General features: G+C 39.7%; 1 protein-coding gene across 3 annotated transcripts; it reads right to left on the bottom strand.

Moving 5' to 3' along the window:
• Positions 1–622: 622 nt before the first annotated feature.
• cpz (carboxypeptidase Z) lies at positions 623–20300 on the bottom strand. Of its 3 annotated transcripts, XM_037258204.1 has the most exons (14): positions 19990–20300; positions 19583–19615; positions 19202–19253; positions 18001–18323; positions 17704–17919; positions 16811–17046; positions 14816–14977; positions 14591–14749; positions 14377–14512; positions 13808–13947; positions 13581–13680; positions 13343–13488; positions 13057–13267; positions 623–635 (listed from the first exon to the last, which is right to left on the bottom strand). In XM_037258204.1, the coding sequence occupies exons 1-13, from the start codon at positions 20081–20083 to the stop codon at positions 13064–13066; spliced, it is 2001 nt and encodes a 666-aa protein (XP_037114099.1). In that variant the 5' UTR covers positions 20084–20300; the 3' UTR covers positions 623–635; positions 13057–13063. The 3 variants fall into 3 exon arrangements, with proteins under 3 accessions (XP_037114099.1, XP_037114107.1, XP_037114092.1); XM_037258212.1 differs by lacking the exon at positions 623–635 and having other exon boundaries at positions 12614–13267; positions 16850–17046; XM_037258197.1 differs by lacking the exon at positions 623–635 and having other exon boundaries at positions 12614–13267.
• Between the last annotated feature and the right edge of the window lie 573 nt (positions 20301–20873).

The raw sequence follows: 20873 nt of genomic DNA on the forward strand, positions 1-20873 counted from the left end.
GCTAGCAGAGGGGGGGGGCTGAAGCTGCGCACGACACAGAAATGTGTTCTACATAAAATGCTAATTTTACATATTTAATGCCACGGAGCAATTTCTATTGGGAGCTGAGCGGAGAAGCACTGAAGCAAAAGGTGAAAGGAGAGAGCACTTATTGCATACACTCGACTGTCTAAAGGGAGGGGGGATGACAGCACAAACTCCCTCCTCTCCACTTAACTCATTTATTTATCCGTTTGTGCCCTCGTCTGTCTCGCCCCCGTCTTGGTGTTATGAGCTTTCTTATATAATGCACAGACTTGGTGCGAACGGCAAACACAAAGATGAACTGACACCATTTAGTCGAGAAAAAAATATTTTATCGCTCAATTTCCGGCACATTTACTATTAGTCACCACATAAACTAGAAAATGTCACTGACGGAATGAAAATTGTGAATAAGAATTAAAGAAATGGTGTGGATCATTTCTATGTTATGGATGCAATGGTAATATTGAGAAATGTATTCAGCAACTGGGACAAATGATAATTACAATCAAACTTTGGGGGCACCACATCATTTGCAACACAAGCATCCAACTTTTCAACATTAGTTCAATGTCCTTGTGTTCTCTCAAGGTCTCGTACTATTGTTCTCACTGACCTCAAGTGTGGTTTCATGGTTGATTTCAGTTGTTTCTGCAGTAATCCTGTGTTGTTTTTGGGGCTAAAGGTAAAACCAGATTAACTCGACTTTGGATCTGTGAACTCAGCTGGAAGGCCAGAGGGTCGGTTCTCATGGAGAGAAAATGGAAACATACACACACACAACCAGAGTGTATGCATATCAACACAAAGAAATGAGAAGCCAACACAAGCATCATCAGTTTTTTTCAAATCAGAATAGAATTTCTCAAAATGACTTGTTCAAATTTTACAATCGGGCCAAAATGTTTCTTGTTTCTTTGAACTAGTTACAAATGATTTTACACATTACGTATGCGAATCATTATGTACAATTCTCTGCTGTTTCCAACATTATTATGATCAAAATGTATGACAGTGGGTCTCTACTGAATTCTCTCACACTCTGCAACATGTTTGCATTAGTTCATTGTCTTTACATGCAAAATGGTTGAACAAATTGTTATATGTCAAGTACAAATATTTCCATACATTTCCATTCTGCTTTTTACGAAGGCAAATTTTTACTTTTTCTTACGAAGGGAAACGTGTGAAGCAAAGATAAGTTCAGATGAGCTCTTAGACTGATAGTGTGAAATTATTCCAGAAGACAAATCAGTGCTTCATGTTTTATGAGTTAGTAGTTATAATAATTTAATTTAATTTTCTTGACGAAGTTTGAAGTTCCTTTGACTAACGCCGCCTCTGGAAAGTCATTGAAGTGATGCAACTAGGGGCATAACATGCTGATAGTTTGGGCAAATTCGAAAGAGTCATCAATTTAATTTGTTCCAGAGAATGAGAAAGCAGTATCAGGTTGCTTACCAGAATTTTTTTTGTTAATTTTTTGTTTAACATTTGCTTAAAGGTCTCATTACTGATTTCTTCCATCTATGCCGCACCCTCCAAAATACCCGCTCAAATGTAACTTCCTTGGAATACATAGTCTGAACTCCAACGGCAGAAGCCTTCTGCACCAGGATGATAGGTTGCCACTGTTGCTAAGATCAATGGAGTCACTGAGTCTTGGGTCTAGTAATTGATGATACCCATGGCTGGCCAGAGCTATTGACAACCTCGTTCACCCACAGCCTCCCATTAGTGGGTGCCCTTGTGTGTTCATTTAACTTAGTCATCTGAAAAGGGTTTTGTGTGAAGGTGTGCTGTTGTTTTAACCCCCATCACTTGGATATTGACTTTAATGAGGGGATGGTCTTGCCAGGTTAAATACTGATCAGTCAAAAGAAAAGACGGGCCACATGTAGTGTCTATAAAAAGTCTGCACATGGCTGTTCAAATGCCATCTTTATGTGTCAGGAAAAAAACAATCCTTTTCAAACTTTTTCCACCCATTTTGTGTCTGTGAAGTTATCCTTACATTGACGAAACTTTAAAAAAGGTAGAAATAAAAAATAAAACAGCACATAATAACCTGTGGGGCATTTGGAAATTCACTCAGATGCACGTGCACTATGAGTGGGTGCGTTCAAAGAGACAGAGTGCGCTTAGCTCCCATTTATTTCTGAAGGCGGCCAACACTGACGCAATGTGCCCCCAGTTCGGTCATCGAGTGTCCGCACCGGCACTCCGTTTTTGGTGCACTCTGAATAACCGAAAGGCAAATTTGAGCAATCCTCTGTGTTTTTCCCAACGGTCAGAGTGAACCAAAAATTGAAATTATTTATCTTTGTCTCATTTTTTCTAGATGTATAAAGAATGGCATTAGAACACGGATGTGTAGATTGTATTTAATGTAGGTTCTACACATCCTCGGCATATATTTCCGTGTGCGTGCGTTCGTGTGGGTGTGTGCGCGCGTGTAGATAAACATGTATGTGTAAAATTTCCTCGATGTGAATAAATGATAACTCTCTTGAAAGCCTCCTAAAATAGGCAATGCTGTGGATGGGTGCAGCGCAGTCTGTTGCAATGATGCAAGAGAGTGTGCCACATTGCCAGTCACTAATGCCCAACGCAGGAGCAAAGTGACAGGTTAACCTTTTCAATTATCTCATAGCCTGGAGGGAAAATGATGCCCACTATTAATTAGATGTGGCATCTCTGCAATTGAAATATCATTGCTCCCTGGGGCCTACACACACAGTTTCAACATGATATACAGGGCAAAAATGCCCAAACAAAGCAGCTGGAATTCTATTTTATGGTTGCTTGAAAAGTTCAACTCAACAGTCAGTGGACTTACTGTGCTGTACATCATAATAAAAACAATCAGCCATAACACTCACACACACAAATCTCAGTGAGTGGCTGACTAGACTCACACAGTTTGCCCAATCCCCCCACAGGCACCAGTCCAGTCCATGAGGTCATCGCCTGCCGAGACCCAGGATTATAACTCCAAAGGAACCCTTGGAAGCATGCAGTTATGTGTTCTGACAGCTCAGCAGCCCGATTAAGCTCCCTGTTTGCTAATGCTAAGCTAATATTAGCTTTGTTGCCAGACCATAGTTGCATTTCACGGTTGAATAAGATATACCTTTGCTATGTTCTCCCAGTACTCCATGTATTTCCACTCCAAATGATTATAGTCAATGATAGTACTTCATCACTGCATTGGAAATTCAGCAAAACTAATAGAGGCCAACTTCTAATACTAGATTACGATGGGTCATACGCATAGGATTTAACTAATTTGGAGGATCAAGGAAACAAGAGTGTTATTGCTTGCCTTTGGGATAACGTTTGCTCAGATACTAAGGGAATGGCCTAAATGCTGTATTCTAAGCATACAACTAGCCTGAATCCTAAAAAGAAATGCCAGCGTAACCTTTATCCGGAACTGTGGAGTTCACAAGGACATAAATTTGAATCAAAGTAGAATTTAAGTTGCTAAATGCCCACAGGAGTTAATATTTGTCAACTATAGTAGTTCAATTTTACACAGATTGCATCTGTTGATACTATACTTGAAAATTCAGTTTATGTTACATTGGCACAAATAAGTCAAAAGTAAGTCTAGCAATCCTCATGAGGATAAGCGGCATAGAAAATGTTGACGCCTGAATTTGCATAACGGTAGGAGACAAATTCGCTTCCAGACGTCACAGTTACAGTGAATTTTAAAATCATAGTATGCACCAAGTCCATGGTAGTTTAAACATCAGTTAAAATCCAGCAGAAAGAATCACCCTGTACTGTCTGTTAGAGAGAACGTCGGTCTTCAAAAATAAAACAGCGGAAAAAAATGTGCTTGTTTGCATGCTCGTTCGATGCAGCACATTTCATTCATGGCTGCATAAACAAACCCAATTAGCCAATACGATTTGGCTGAGAAGTCAAATAGAAATTGTCGTTACGTACAAAGAGGGAGGGGATAGAGGGACAGACTTGTGTGAGAGAAATCAACCATCATCATCTCCATCCATACAAGTTCTCCGCTTCATTCTCCCTGTCCTAACACATCGACCAGCAAAAAAGGCTGAGGCAAACGTCTCAACTCAACGCCACCACGCGTTATCCCTCAGCGTCTGCTTACGCCTCTCTGGATTTAATCAACTTTGACAAACCAAAAATCTCTGGAGACTTTACACCACCATTTTGATTTGTCACTTGACTTCCAACAAGACAGCAAACTTGAGCTCAGTCGATTCTCCAACTGTCATGTATTGGAGTGAATCTTAAAAGATGCATGGGCACAGTAAAGAAATCTAATTGCGGAAATGTAGAGCAAAGCTGATATTTTAACACGTTACAATATTAAGCATATTAAAGAATTTTTGAAGCCTTTAAGCATTTTTACATTTTAAAATATTTCCAGCTCTGCCACCACATGCAATAGTAACTGAGGAGGGAAATTACTCATGCCAATAAATAAATTTACTCTGGAATTATTTTGAGCTCACGCAGCACACAAGTCACAAAGAAGTACAAATTATGAAAATGGGGCTTAAATGTGTATTTGAAATCTTTAACTTTTTAAATTTTGAATGATCTTCAATGTGACACATCAAGCTCTGTGTGCACAGTAAATGTGCTCTAAAACAAAGGGAACACTTTTTCGTCAAGTGCTTATTAGTGAGTATTTTTAAAACTTGTGTTTTTCTTACAACCATACGAATTTTTTGTAATAGTTTAATAGCTTATCAGTTACTGAAATTGCCATTTGATTTGAGCAACAGCTGTACTATTTGTTTGCTATGGTATGAAAAGCTGTCTTTGACCCTAATATAAATCAAATCAAGCATGGATTTAGAATTTGATTTATATAAAATTCACAAAACTGCATATTTATCTTTCAAATATCATTTGATTATTTTAATAAGACCATTTCGTCACCATCACTCTGGTTGTCTCTGAATAATGTGTTCACTGATGCTGACTGTGTGCGTTCACTGGTGCGTTCACGTACTCTTGCATGACAGCTTAAGTGGCTCCGTCTAACGGTACTGATGTTGCCTGCCATTTGCCTTCGGGGCTTTTCCTCATGCTTTCTCTTCCTTGCTGACTTTTAAAGTGTTTTTATGACACCACTCCTACCCCCAACCCCTTGGAAATACGACAAACAAAGCATGACTTTAGAGAGAACAAGGCCACTGATCTCACAGTGTCTGTGTGGAGTCTTCCACCAAGCTAATCCACCTTCCTGTCACTGCACTATCGTTAAAATATATTAGAAAATAAGAACATTTTTTTATTTAGAATCCCTTGTGATTCCAGCCCTGATACAAATAAGTGCTATAGAAAATAGATGGATCGATATAGTACAGCTACATGCTCCTACTATGAAACTAGTCTAGTTTAAATGCGCTTATGTAGTCATAGCCAAAGTCATCGTCAAAACAAAAACACCTGTATTGCTGAAGAAAAAAAAAAAAAAAAACGTAAAATAGTTCATAGGAAACTAGTAATTGGAAAAGCTCTTGAAACAACCACACAAGAGTGCATCCACATATGTCTATTGCATTTATTGAATTTGTATACAAAGAACTTGTGTCTGGAGTGTCTGGACACCCGACAAATGGGAAATATAAAAAGTACAATTGTGGTTATCTGCCTAATTGTGAAAATGTGTCTGTAGGTTCTGCACTTCTTTCCCACTGTTACAGATCAGTTTGTAACTGTTAAACTGTTTGCCCACTTTCTACACCAGCAATTTAGTAGCAAGCCAAATTAAGTTGCAGACCAAAGAAACACTTTGATGACAAAGCACAATCAGGTCAGGCACCATCCAAGCGACAGATCCGCCCCCAAAATGAGCCAATTACAACATGGCAAGAAATATGCTACAATGGCATGTCTGTAATTCTTGGTCCTTTGATGACAAAATTAAATGAAGCTTCATGAAGCACTTGTGATGTGATGACTCTTGGTTTGAACGCTAGTGCAATGGAAATATATTACATTTCCACAGCATTTTTAAATCAAGAGTGCATACCTAGAGGAGTCCAAAAATATCACGTGCTTCTTGAAGCTTCATTTGTCCATCACTGGTATTTAACAGCCTGACAGAAATGTTCACTTTTAAACTGTGGGGGCAGAAATGTTCTCATTTAGTTGAAACTGATTACAAATGGCAGACATTGGGGGGACATGCAGAAGAGGGCGAGTACTGCTCAGAAAACAAGTCAATTCATTTGAAGACTTCATATATACACTATGCCCATTTCTCTTTTTAAAAATGTTAACCGTCACAAGAAAGAGTTTGTTAGTAACATTTTACAGAGCTTGCTCTTTTGTGGATTAAATATGCTTGAAATTTTTAATCATCACATGTATCTGATCCCCTAAGAGCCCACTCGAGCCAACTGTTTAGCTGCTACATGTAATTTGCATGGTCTATTTCTCAAGATTACATGAGGAACAGGAGGCAAAACAAGCCTCGGGGTAACAACAACCAAAAGGAATTCCATTTTAATGCTCACGTCCCATAAAAATAAAATGGGTCGGAAAAATTGAGTCAGGCGCAATAAATGATTTTACTTACTGTATACGGTAGGTGATCGTCACTCAAAACTGCAGTAAAGATTCAAGCAAAACAATACATTTGCAATCAATGCATTGCATGCTCAGTCTTAAATATAAACAAGAAAAAAAAAACATATAATACATATAATGTGTTAAACATACAAAGAGTGCTGTCTATTAGATTTGTACATTTCATTATCTTTATGTGACAGCTTTAGACAGAGTTTGCCCTGGCAAATCAGCTTAATCACACACAAATGGTGCATGGCTGTGTCCAATTTCACACGTACCTTTCCTGCTTACGGCAGTACTGCCCTAACCTCTGACCCTTCAGCAACCAGAGACTTGATGTTGCGGTACATCAATGGCTGCAACATTCAAACTAAATCAAAAGCAGGTACTGTCTGTTAAGAACTGTTGAACATTGAAATTAATATTCATGAGGCCGTATAGGATATACTTACAAGGAAATAATCTCATCATACGGCACAGGCAAACCAGGCTGACGTTATATACTGAATGAAATGTTTTGACAACGTTTAAAAATAGGTAAATTAAAATGGCAAACAGTCAAACATGCATGGGAAGTGTTTTGAATTCTAGGAATGGACTCTGTAAACGCAAAAAGCAGAACAAGGTCCAAACAAAACTCAACCTGGTGAAACTGTCATTGACCAGACCTAAGCTGGCAAATTAGTTGTGGGGTCAGACCCCAACTATGTTCTATTGTCTCACTTGACACCCAGTCCGTCATGCTTCTGTAGAGAAAATCAAATAAAACAATAGCAGCCTAACAGGAAAGATCAGTTCAATGCTTTAGCAAATCCTCGTGATGTTCATTGTTCGGATCATGGTGGGTAACCAGGACAGTGTTTAGTAAAGGAAGTGACTCACAGATGGTGTGCGTGCTTCTCTCAGCCCTACATGGCAGGGTAAGGGAGTTAAGCAAAACATGAAGATTTTAATAATATGAATATTTCATTTGTGTATCATACAGCTTGCATTCGTCGAGTAAAATGTTACACTCTAGTGATGTTTTGATCGATACTTAACAAAAGGTTAGTGTGAAGCTGATCATTGTGGCCTGAGAGGCTTCCAGCAGATTATGGTTTTACCGGTTGAGGATTACAAACATTCATTGCTAACTAACACTAAAAAGAACCTGAGCAGCATGTGCACATTTTCCTTTCCCAGCATTCTCACACACATCTCTCTCAGTTACTTGTTCAATCCTTAACTTGCCGCCCCCGCACACAGTCCACTGTTCCCCTGCACACTTACTGTGTGCACATCCAGTGGAAGGTCCAAGCCTGTAATTGCTGCCTCTGTGGCGTGGACAGACAGGCGGTCTGGGGATTGGAGATGACACGCACCCATTATTAGTGAACCAAGCGCTGTTTTTGTAATTACCGTGGGTTTGGCTGAGCACAGTGAATCAGATTCTGAGATTCTCTATTCAGGAGCCGTTTCAACTCCATCTGGCTGCACAGCTTCTGTTGGCCCCGGCCTAAACAGTGCTGGGCTGTGCCTGGAGCCTGAAAAAATCCGCTTGATGCTGTTAGGAAAGGGTAAGTGAGGGCCTTTGTTTTTCCAAGAGTCAATATTTTACCATGGAGAAAGAGAAAGTATTGAAGCAAAAATTCTACCTGTCGCTGAGCAGAATTGGACACTTGAAAACAAAAGGCATGATCAAAAGTAAAATTCCTGACCTTGCACCCAACAATAAACATGAATCATGCATTGTGCACACATGTATTTACAGTGTTTCACTCATTTATCTCACGACCTGTCACATAAAACAACCACCGAGTCTGTTCTTAAGTTCAGTGAGCTTGGCTGTTTTACTATTTCGGAGCGAATGAGTCATTTCGAACTGAATTCAAATTTTTATGCTAAAATTTGAGAGCACCTACTGCGCAAGAATTAAGCAAGAATAACATTTGACCACTATTGTTTTCTTTCACTGGAAATAACTTTCATTTAAGATTTTGGTGACCAACAGAGAGGAACAATTGTGACCCCAAAAAATCTGTTTTTATGCTGATTGAAACTAAACTTGGCTTGCTGATTCCGTAATTGCAGTCAGTCATATTTTATCTCCATAGTTTAGTCTTCAGATAAGCACATTTCACCAATTAGTCGAATAGGATTGAACTCTTCTACAGCTCAATGGCAACTTGTTTGTGCAGTCACAATTTAGAGAAGTGCAGCTCCCAATAGATTAGCACTATCAACATCTAGCAAACACAAAGATAGCACAGTAGCAATTAAGAGGATTAGTGTTGCCTTTTTTCTTATGACATTACAACATCTATTTCATTTTTGACCGCTGACAATTAGTTAAAAAGAGTCGTCAGACCTAATTCAACAAAAAAGTGCTACCAATCAAAGTATACATTTGAAAATGTATATAGATAATAATCATAATCATGCAGCAGTTTACTTTTAAATCATGGCTTGTTGAAAAAAATGAAAAAAAAAAGTTTTGGGGGATGTTAATTTAGGGAAACTGTTCCATAAGGAATTACTTTGGTCTGATACATTTGTGCCTACTGTATGTCCAGGTAGATGAGTTCCCATCAAGTCTAGACATACAGATTAGTCCTGCCCAATAGGTCAGCAAGAGAGCTGGGCTTCCACTGAAGCATGAGCAGTTGAAATCTTGTCTCTACAGTATGGCACAGGGGCTGAGGTTTGGTGCTGCTGTGCCGGCAGCCAGTGGCTGTTGCGTACCTGAAATCTACATGATAGTAATGAAAGATGGCAGCTTGGAGGCCAGAGCCCATACAACTTTTTCAGCCCTCTTCGAGTAATTGGTGACCCCTGAACCTGCCCTTCGTATAAAAGGAGGAAAGGAAGGGTGACACGGGGGAGGAGGGGAGCGCAGGACAAGGAATAGTCAACAGAGACACTGGAGAGGGGAAACAGGTTTGGAAAAGAGGAAAAGGGGAGACAGAAGGCTGGAGAAAGAGAGAAATTGAGGAGACACAAGCTGGGAGGAAAAGGTTAATCTCTTTTAAGTGTGGATAGTCTGAAAGTTCAGTAGAGACAGAGAAAGTCGTTGGTTCCAGTTGTGTCCATCACACTTTGGGGGTAATCGGGGGAACCGTCAGCTCATGTCTGTCCTCACTTCCTATACTTTTAAAGTTCAAAGACTCGCTCAAGAAATTTACTAAAATCAGCGATAATAAAAGGAAAACTTATGTGCAGTCCAATGCAATGAATCTATTCAAAGTACATTTAATTCAAGTCGAGTTTTTTAATATAGTGTGCAAATAAAAACTGAGACAATGTGAGCTTTAAGAATCTAATAAACAATAAGCCTCATCTCCTCAAATGCCAATGAAGCTTATTAGGCCTTAAATTTTACATAATTTTTTCAATTAATGACATTTAACACAAGTTGTTAATGATGCATTTGAGTTGAGCTAATACTAAGATTTCCTTGGGAGTGGATATCTCAGGGGGTTCACAAAACAACAAAACAAAATTACAAATCTGAAAAAAAATCTTCTGAATACTTTGATAAAACTTCACTATATGTTACCTACAAGCAACGTGTGGAAATATCAAAAGAATTACCGGAAAATCAGAAAATACTCAAAAGTCAATTACCAAGCATATCTCAGAGGGGGGGAGTGCCCCCGTGCCACCCCCTCTAACTCCACCAGTGACTGTACTGTAAACTTCTAGATGATGTTGGTATGATGTTTATCGTTGCTACACAAGAGACGTTACGATCTTCATCAATCAATTCTTTCACCCTTCACGTACCACACTATGAAATACATATGAAGGAAACTATGTGATTGTTATCATATATTTTTGTGTTTCCAGTTTTGAAGCTATCTGTTCCTCACCCGAGTTGCACTGTGTTCCTCATCTTTGCTTTATCTGTTGGCAGTGCACATTAATCTGTTCCACTGCATTCATTGCTCCAACCCCGTCTGTGTGGGTTTTTCTATGCAGTATGAATCCATTTGTCTCCACTGACGGAAAATAATTGCAAAGCAAACAAATCATCTCTGCCACACTGAGCAGGCCTCTACTCCTGGGGCATAACAGCTAGATAGCTACAGGAATGAAAGACTGAGATCAGCGAGAGAAAAAGAGAGCGATGGACAGAGTTCAGAGCAAAGTGGTTTGGCATTTGCATTATATATGCTGAGTGTTAAAAAGTGTTAAGTTACAGAAAGTGATGCAGTCAGATTGAAAGTGACTACATGGTGCATTGGGGAGTCCAAGTAAAGAGAGAGAACTTCAGTCGGAGTCTGCCCGACCGAAATTCACTCCAAGCGCATAAGGAGGAGACATCTGGGAACAACACACTGTCTTGGAAAGAGGATAATTATAGCACAATTCAAAAGTGGCCTTTTCAAAGAGCGAACACGCGAACGCCGCAACGCTCCTCGCCCGCTCCGTTCGAGGCAGTCGGGAAGAACACAATTCCATTTTAAGAGAAAACATGAACAAGATGAATTCAAGTGTGACGTGTCATTGAGGTTTGCCCCACCCATATAAACACATCATTACGAGCATTTACAGAATTACAAGTAGCATTCATTCTACCAGAACCCATTGTGAAAACACCACTTAAGCTTAACATCCACCCACACCAATATTCACAGCACTGTATTTCAAGCAAAAAGTCAGATGGCAGTATTTCAACACTTCCAAAGCCAACAATGTGCATGCCAGTTATTCAAATATTCTTTTTAGTTATCGAAGAAATGTTAACATTACTCATTGACTACCTTATTATATACGTATCATGCTCTGCCGGACGCAGATTAAAGATTAAAAGATTTGAGACTTGGCAGAAAATAATGGATGTTTCTACTTTCTATCAATGTGACAGACACGGAATAAATACCTTTACTCTTGGAACACGTCAACACATTCAGTTTGACTTTCAAAGGCTTCCTGCTAGAATTAGTTCCACAGTGCAACTTTCACTCTGTTAATGCTGAGAATTTATTGAGATTTTTGTTCAGAATGAAATAGTGGCAGCAAAGGTTGAACTAAAGCCAGTCTTGTGGGATGTATTGACAGTTGACACTGTTTTGTTTTTATCCCCCTGGTTTTTACAACAACAAAACGTTTTGGCTCACAAACATTACATACTCCTCCAAACAATGACTTCTTCATGCACCATTACTCTTTACGCTTAAACATTAACAGCAGTGGAGCCTAAGAATGAAAGTTTTTTCATCTACTGTGAACACTTGACGTTAGTTTTTACCTTGTTTGCAGCAACGGGAAGTAGGAAGTGAATATAAGGACGCGCACCAAGAAGCGCAGGTGAAATAAATGAGTGTGCGAGGAACAATAAAGAAGTCCCAACACAAATCCATTGCAGTGCTAAAATAGCAACTCTGTCAAGTTGAATTTTTTTTTTTTTTTAATCTGAGAAATGTAATGTACTTGGTCAACACCGCAGAGCTTAAATTTGATTGATTAGTACTCTATCCTTCTCACACAGATCCCTTCATATTTTAATAATGCCAGCCAATAACAATATTAGCAGTGTGTGCGTGTGCACCTTTGCATTTTTTTTTTTTGTCAATTAGCTTATTATAAAATGTATGTAATGTCAAACGCAAATAAAATCTTCACGCCATAATTATATAGTTACTGTACGTGCTTACCTTATCTACTGTATTTCATTAGTCCAGTCCGTACTGTGTATTCAAATAAAGCGTTAGATTGGCAGAAGTTGAGTCTCGCGTTACAATGGCGTCCTCTGTTGGTCATAGTTTGCATCGACACAAGAGAAAAAGTGCGCACTGTAGCGACGAGACTCGATGTGGCGACCCCTGATGGGACAAGCTGAAAGTCACTAAATTTGACACAATTTGAATACTTCATTACTTCATTTGGATCTCAATACAATGAATTATACAGCCATACCAAAACTTGTGCGTGGTGAATGTATTGTATTCTAATCTTACATTTACAAGTTGATACAAGTTGTATTATATCGTATTTTTAATATGATTATTTAAGAAACTATTAACAAACATTTTCCAAGTATCTTGCATGTTTTATTTTTTATATAGAAAACAAAGCAAAGCATCTCTTTAAGTGGCATAACGTTAGTACTGCTAATTAGGAGGACAAATGTCAGTGTTGTGCTCAATATAAAAAAGGCTGCTACGCTTCCAGGCTTTTGTGACTTGGATGTTGTAGAAAATGCGCACAAAACATAAGGAATAACCATTAGACTGTAAAAACAAAATGAGCACATTTTATGCAGCTGCCAATACATATGTGTCTGTCATCATAATAGTGCATGTCATTCTTTTCAGATGTCATCGCCTTCAAATGCTCACTAGAATTTAATGCCTGGTTGAAAATAGTTTTGCCAAGTCAAGTCTGTTCAAAAGCCGTGCATGTGGTGTTGAGTTCAATGCTAATACATCTCAGCTGACCCCCCCAAAAATGCATCCAAAGATCGTTTTACAGTGGTACAGTGAATTTAGACACTTCGCAGCAGCCAGTTTGGAGCTGAGATGCCAGACTGGGAGAAGTAAGACCACCACCATGGTTTTGTCTGCCGCTCGATCCCCCCCTCAACTACATCCGGCTCGGTGTAGCGTTCAAACTGATTGTAAGGGTCAAATCGATCCCATGTCTCTGTCATGGGGAAGAAGTGGTCATCAATAAAAGGCTTCAGGGGAACCTGGATACAAGATGAAGAGGAGAGTGACAATAGAGAACACATTATCAATCTTAAGGAGCAGCACAGTCAATTGACCTTCTTTAAGACAAAGTCCACCCGTCCAGCCTTTTTCAGGTTCTGAGGCAGATGAACCCGTTTGCTGACCCTGGAGTAACCTTTGGCAGTTGCTGTCACAATGTGAGTACCGGGGGTAAGCAGACGCCAGTAGTCTCCACCTTCATCTGAAGTACGAGGGTGCAACGGCAATGACGTCAAACAGGCAAACAAGAACAGAGCCAAGTAGGAACAAGGTGATATTGCAATTGTATTTTACCCGTGGTGACATCTTTCCGAATCCCCTTGACAGCGATGGTGGCATCTTTGATCCCATTGCCATCGACATCCTTTACAACCCCTTTAATCCCCCGATGAACCTGCATGAGCAGCCCAATGAAAAAGTGAATAGCATCTTTGTCAACACCACTCTGTTTTTTCATTGTGTCATTTCTGGGAGCGGTTCACATGCAATTAATTTCTAACAAAACAATCAGATATACTTGCCGACTCTACAAATTTGAGCAAAGCTTCTTTGTTCCGCTTCCATTCGGGGTAAAGCTCCACCTCCGAGGGGAATTTGTCACAGCCCAGCTCTACTGTGATCTCCAAACAATTTGTGTGCAGATAATTAAAGTCTGACATGCCTGCAAAGGACAAATATTGCATGTCAAATCAAATCAAATCAATTTTTATTTGCCAAGTTTGAGCATGCCAAACAAGGAATTTGACTCGGGTACATCTAATTTTCTGTACATTTACGTAGGTAACAACATTCAGGACAACATGTGGTTGTCATGAAGGGTTAGGGTGCAAAGGGCACCATTAGAGTGTTTTGAAATATAATTATTTAGATCACTCTTGTTAAAACACATTTTTACAAACAAAGAGAATGGGGAAAGGTAGCTAGTTATTTTTAGATAAACAGACAATTAAGCACTTTTCTACACTTTCACACACTCAAAGTGATTTATGATGTATGATTCACATAATAATCAAGGGTGGTGGGATATAATGTTGAAGGCATCACAGTGCCATTGGAAAACATGCTCAAATGAAAACCTTATCTTTCTTACCTCCAGGAAAACTGTACCACAGTGCCCCATTGATGATGCCCTTAGTTCGGTAAAAGCGTGCCCCACACCTGTCTGTGTCAGTGTCTGACATGGTGGTATGGGCGTCTGCGTAGGTACGAGCCAGTTGCTTAAACACCTGCAGGTGGCATGGTTAGTGAGTGCGCTACATCAATAACTATTTCCACATCATTCTTCGATTTTATTCAGTCATTACCCGTTCATCTTGAGTGGGTGAGAACATCTTCTCATCCTGTGGGTGTCTGGAGTAGTCAAAGGGATAAGAGACTACGAGCTCACCTCCATGGAGGCTGGCTGACTGGACAAAAGGAATTGACCTGCTCCACTTCATCACTGCAAAGGTCTCTGGTGCCACCTACAGGGCATAACGTGTAATGTAGGAAATGTAATTATCAATAAATGTGATGTCATTTCATCTTACCTTCTCAAACCAATAGCCATCAGGAATCGGGATGTGGTCAGTGCGGTAGTGCTTGCTGCGACGATTCCGGTAGAAGACAGATGTGAGATCAGGAAAGTTGCGGTTCAGGTCAAGGTTCTGGGCGTTTGTGCGGCCATTAATCCAACCGTTCATCAAGTGACCCTGAAACATTTATATTCAAACAACTAGCCAAATTAAACCACATGAGAAAAAGTGAGATCAATCATACTGATGATCATGATGAAGATGACAATGTGTTGATGTTAGAGGGAGCAGGCACCATTGAGAAAACTATTTGGCGATTAGTCAAGAAAACGTTAGACTATCTCGGTTAAGTCTATTGTTAACAAGTAGACAAGACCATATATCCGACAAAAGAAGTCCTATGTCAAATGGCATTTGATGACATTTGAGCATATGATCAGTCCTTTGAAAAAAGTTTATACATGCAGAGCAGAAACACAGAATAGGAACTATCAGACTATCAGATCTTCAATTTCTTTTGCGCCAATTGTGTTCTGTATAATTTTTTTTCATGAATGGGGCTCTTGCTGACTGTTTTTTAAATTTAGATTCAGTTTTGTTTCAACTAGTTTTTTTTCTCGTGTCTCTTTTCCTTCATCTCGTCTCCTCATTTTTAATCTCCATCTATTCTCTTCTCTTCAGCCCTTTTCCTTGTGTCAACCAATCAGCTCCCTTCAAAATGTCAGCTGTATGCAACGTCTCAACAATTTGTTTGCGTTCTGCTTTCTTTTTGTCTTTCGGTTCATTGTCGCTGTTATTTTATTTTATTTTTTCGAGGTGGGTAGTCTTGATAATTTTATTATAGTATGGGGGCATTCATTTTCCCATAACTCCTTGCTTCATTGCATTCCGAATCTCAATTTCTTTGCCGCTAAATTAATATAAGGAAGCAAAAGGAAGCAAATACAAACTAATTGATGAGATGCTGCAAGAATCTGGAGGGAATTAATTAATTGACACAAGGAAATGGGCTCACGACACCAGGTGGAGACTAAAACCTAACAGGTAAACAAGATGCAGGGCAGGACTCTGGAAAACAAGACATAACATGAAACAAAACTAAACCTACATCAAAACAAAGTCAACAGAAGTATCATAACAGTGTTAACATGCGTGCGAAAATTCATGCTTGTAGAATGATATCTGATGGAAAATGTGTTTGGTGGGTGGAGTTTTACAAATGCATAGCAGTATAGAAAAGCATGGTGATAATGACAATGATGCTGAAGAAATACATTAAATGGTGAGTCGCTTACTGATTAGTAGAAAATAAAGTAGAAAATAAAGTGGCTTCTCCCACAACAATTAACAATATGTCCATTCTGCGGAAAAGTTCATAATTCATGACTCAATCTGGTCGTGGGAGGACCTGAGCATGTGGACAGACAGATTTAAAAAAAAACAGATTGGGAGGTTGAACGTCTGAGTACTGCCATGAGTCAATGATTTCAGATGGCCTGCACTACTTATACTGAAGTCACATTTCAACATGGTGGTTCAGATTACGAGGGCCAAGTTTGGTACCCCCTTTCTGTCGCTGATTTAAGCTTGTGCTATTTTTACAACGTCATTTTGAAATAATGTTCTGTTTTTCAACAAAGGGATGGGTGTATTCTTTTATCCAATTATTCAACTAAATTGAATCAATTATTAAAATAAACATACAGGCCTACAATGATTTGTGCAAATTTAAATAAGAACTGCATGTGTTAGCGTGCTTTCCCATAATAAATGCACAGTGGAATAAATCTTATGTAGTGCTGTCATAGTTCAGAGACTTCAATAATATGAAGTTCTGACTTTACATGACGTTGTGCCTAACCAGAAGACTCTCCCATTTCTATTTGCCAAGAAATCATATCATCAAATCAGCACTTCATGCCTTCACCCCTCCTCTAGAATAACAAAGCAGAGAGGACTGACAACGGATACTGGCAGTTTGTCTTTTTTTGTACTGTTAACAATATTTACTTCGTGGTTGGTGAGCTCCGGGTCATTTCTATCCTCTACCTCTGCAGCAGCAAGTTCGTAGCCGTCAGGGTTCATGGAGGCCAAGATGTGAATGCGGGTGGTGTTGATCAGGGTTTGTATGCGTGGGTTTCCCAAAGTATACTCCGAACACAAGTACTGAGCCAAGTAGATGAGCAGCTGCCGGCCCAGCACTTCATTGCCATGCATGTTGCCAATCAGCTTGACTTCTGGTTCCACTAAAGTATAAAGACAAATGGAAAATATTGTAACAACTAGGATGATCTGTGAACATTACGGTGGTATCGCCTTCAGAAGTTAGGTGTGGTGCCTGGTCACAATCCGAGCATCAATCGCTGATTATTGTAATTATTATTGGAGGTACAGGGGGAATTTGATAAATTCATCAACTGGTGTTAATGGTACGTCGGAATTATGTGCATTTATATATAGCATTTGCGTGTTGCTTGTTCAGACACTCTTCTGGGTTGTAAATTTAATTTCTTGTTCTTTGATTATTACTACATTCACATATACATGCTTATTTAGCCAATCACTGATTTGAAGATTTTCTGACGTCCTGTGTGGCGCTCAAAATGTTGTTTGACTTTTAAAGAATATTTTTCCAGATCATTTGTTTTACTCCCCATATTGTACTACTTTCGGGGTGTTTGACTTTGGAGGTCAAATTACAATTCAACAAACAAAAAAAGAAATGACATTTAGACGAGAGATGGGCATCATAATCAAGACTCGATTGCTCAGGCCCAACTAGTTAGCGCTCTCGAGGAGAACAAAATTACATCAACAATGTCAAGTTGAATTACAGCTACAATATGGCGATGGAGTCTATCCTTAATTTACAGTAAACTAACCCAAATACATGTTTAACTTACATAGTTCATGCTGTCCAGGATTGTTGCTGAATTCAATGACCAGTAAATCCCGGCCCTCTGTGCTGCGGCCGATGCTGTAAACATGCGAGATGTGGGAACACTTGGCTGCTGTCCTCTTCAGTAAGCTGTACATCTGACTGTTGCTGGTGTGGGTGAACTGGATGATGGTGCTGGGCTTATCTGGTGAGAGGCTGGACCTTGTTTGCTCCTGTCTGGCTGAAGGGGATGGGATGGGCACAGGAGGACTAAGTTTAGAATTCGGTTGGTATCATTTAAAAAGTGTAACAGTTCTCTTACCTCTTAACGCCGCCAGTGGATCAAAGCAGCCCTCTTGGTCGCTTGCAAAGAAGCGGTCACAATCCAGGAAGTATGGCCAGGCCATGTCTATGGCCTCAAAAGTGTGGCCACAGTCCTTCCTTAGGGCCTCACACGTACTGCGGCAGGGTCTGATAATCTTGTCATCCTGGCATGGAGACGCGAGAACTGAGCAGCCCACCAGACGGATGTCAGGGGTGCATTCTCCGTTCAGCAGGCCATGGATGACACTCAGGAGGAGGTATTCTGCCCCCGATTCGGCATCCATGCGGGTTTGATGGCCGAGGATGTTGGGAAACATTGTTCTGGAGCGGCAATAGAAGATTTCAACTTGAAAACATTGAACAGTTTGCTGGTTTGTTAGATAGCCAGCTCGTGCAAAAACTACATGAACGACTTCCAGGAAACTTAGGCGCTGAGGACAAAACTATTGGTAAGACTACAGATAGAAAAACCCATAATTTCCTCAGAATAGGAATGGAATAGTCTTGGCAGAGGTCTGTGTTCTGGTTTTTATTCCAGCCACACATGCTCAGTTCTTGCTTACATTGTTTTAAAAACTCACATAAGTCATTGCAACTTAAGCCAGATAAAATGCAGCACCCTTTTAAAGCTCCACCCTATTTAGTCTCACTGGAATGTCAACAGAGACTGTTTTACCACTCTCCATAATAGCTGACACAAAATACAATGTAGTAATATACACTATTAAAACAAAAATGAGACCAACACTTAATCACGGGCCACAGAGACCTCCACGTGCTAACCAGAAGTAACCTGGTGGCTTTTGGGCAGCAGGATAAGATCCTAAGATCCACTGCCAGAAAGGCTGGGGCCCTGGTTTCCTTGCATACAGACAAGTTGAGGCCACACACCCAGCCATGTTATTAATATGGTATTCATTGTTTAGAGGAAATTGGCACAGTTAATTAACTTTAATTGGAGTATAATTCTGAATCGGATTTGGGTTTACACTGAATGTTCCTCTACTACAGCCTCAACAAATGATACAATACATTCAATAAAGATTTTTAATTCTAATACTTCATTGGATGTATAATTTTGTTCGAAGAAAAATTTATATAGCCAGAAAGTAGATTAACCAAGCAAAGTGATACTGTACAGAGAACACTGGGGCTGCTTTCTTTGGTGTTACGTGATAGTACCAACCTCTAGAACCCACCTAGTGTATCCCACATCATTACAGTAGCTCAGATGCATCTCTGTGCAGGTAGCTGCGATGAACAAAAACATGTTATCACACCAAATTCATGTACGTTTAGTCAGGGAGCAGGTCAGTCACAGCAGACATACTATAAACAAACAACCAGTCACACCATGGAGAGTATTTTAGAATGGAGTAATCAGACAAAACTATGAGGCAGATGTGTGAATCACTAACATACTACGTTGTGATTTATATAATAAATCAATAATATACATATATACAAAATATATCAAAGGTTGCAATGTATCCAGATCTAGTTTGTTTGTTGTTTGTTTCCAATCATTAATGAATGGAGAAAGTAGCCTTATGTTAGATGATTGATGTTGAGTTACTTACGTTTTGTTTCGGTCACATTGTTATTGCATCTTCCTGGATGAGGGAGGGAAAAATGCCACATATGAAATTGGATGAAATAAAGCGACGTAACATATATATATATAAACGCTAGAGGACGCCATTTATCTACACAAATTAGAACATTAGCTGTATTTTGAAGTGATTTTTTGTGCATAATTTTAAAACTTTAGAAATAGATTATACTCAATTTATACTCAATTTGAGGCAGAGCTTAAATCTACAGCCAAATATACATATACTGTGGCTAAACAAGAGAATGGTGGATGAATGCGCAAACAGCGCAGTCTAATCATATGCTGAATTCAACGGACCGCATATAGACAACCTTATAATGATACGCCTATTGTTTCTAAAAGGCGTGAAAAAAATCATTTCAATTAACTCACCCAAAAGTTCGTCTCCTGGATAGCAGGTCTGCTGTGGTGCGCACCAACAACTTTCCGTCAAAGCCAAAAACACCCCCCAAAGTCCTAAACGCATGTTGTCTTTTTTTTACGTAGACTTTTTGACAATTGGGTGATGTGGCAACTGCGAGTTGCGAGTCACAACTTCTTGAAAGCAGGACGCTAATTACAACCCGCTGCAAGGAAATCTCCTCCTTTGTTTGTGCAGCGCATCCCTGACCCAAAAGAGCTGAGCCTGGCCAAGAGTGGCTTTACTGCTGCACTGATCATATTTCACTGCGCCGCTCGCTCCGTCTGGGTGGGTGTTGGGGGTGGAGAGGGAGCGAGCGTACGTGGTTCACTCATTGAAGTCGAGTTCAAACCTGCAACACAGTCATCATTGTCTCAAAGCTGACAGAAAATCTGTGCAGAAAAACTCATTTATTTTTATTCATTCCCTTCTGAACAACAATTGGGCATTAGTTGAGCCCTTAAATATTTGGCTGCCAATACTTTTCATGACTTCTAATTTCATTTTTATTATTAAAAAATGCTGTATCTATTAACAATCAAGGCAGGGACAAAAAACTTAGCTAAATTACACAAAACCACATACTTGTATGAAACTTTGAGGAGACACATGACCCCCTCACATAGCCGGTTGACTCAGTTTATGTGGATCTGAATGAAAATGCAGGTGGAGGAATTTGTTTCCATTTGCCAACCCCTCGCCAGAGAATCCAAATGGTTGCATCACGTCCATACAATTCTAAAATTGTGTGATCTAGGAGATAGCCTGCTCACTACAGGCACACAAACATGTGCATTGTAAAAAATAAACACAACCTGTATTTTGGGGTGCTAAAACATATATTCAAGTTAGAACA

Source organism: Syngnathus acus, chromosome 1 (genome assembly GCF_901709675.1).
Source record: "Syngnathus acus chromosome 1, fSynAcu1.2, whole genome shotgun sequence".
Classification (NCBI taxonomy): domain Eukaryota; kingdom Metazoa; phylum Chordata; class Actinopteri; order Syngnathiformes; family Syngnathidae; genus Syngnathus; species Syngnathus acus.

Excerpts from the sequence above, each read along its gene's own strand:
- cpz (XM_037258204.1), bottom strand. The coding sequence starts at position 20,083 with ATGCGTTTAGGACTTTGGGGGGTGTTTTTGGCTTTGACGGAAAGTTGT. Across the intron at positions 17,920-18,000 it reads TCCACTGGCGGCGTTAAGAG|CCAGACAGGAGCAAACAAGG; the intron begins GTAAGAGAACTG and ends CATCCCCTTCAG. Across the intron at positions 13,489-13,580 it reads TCGGAAAGATGTCACCACGG|ATGAAGGTGGAGACTACTGG; the intron begins GTAAAATACAAT and ends CTCGTACTTCAG.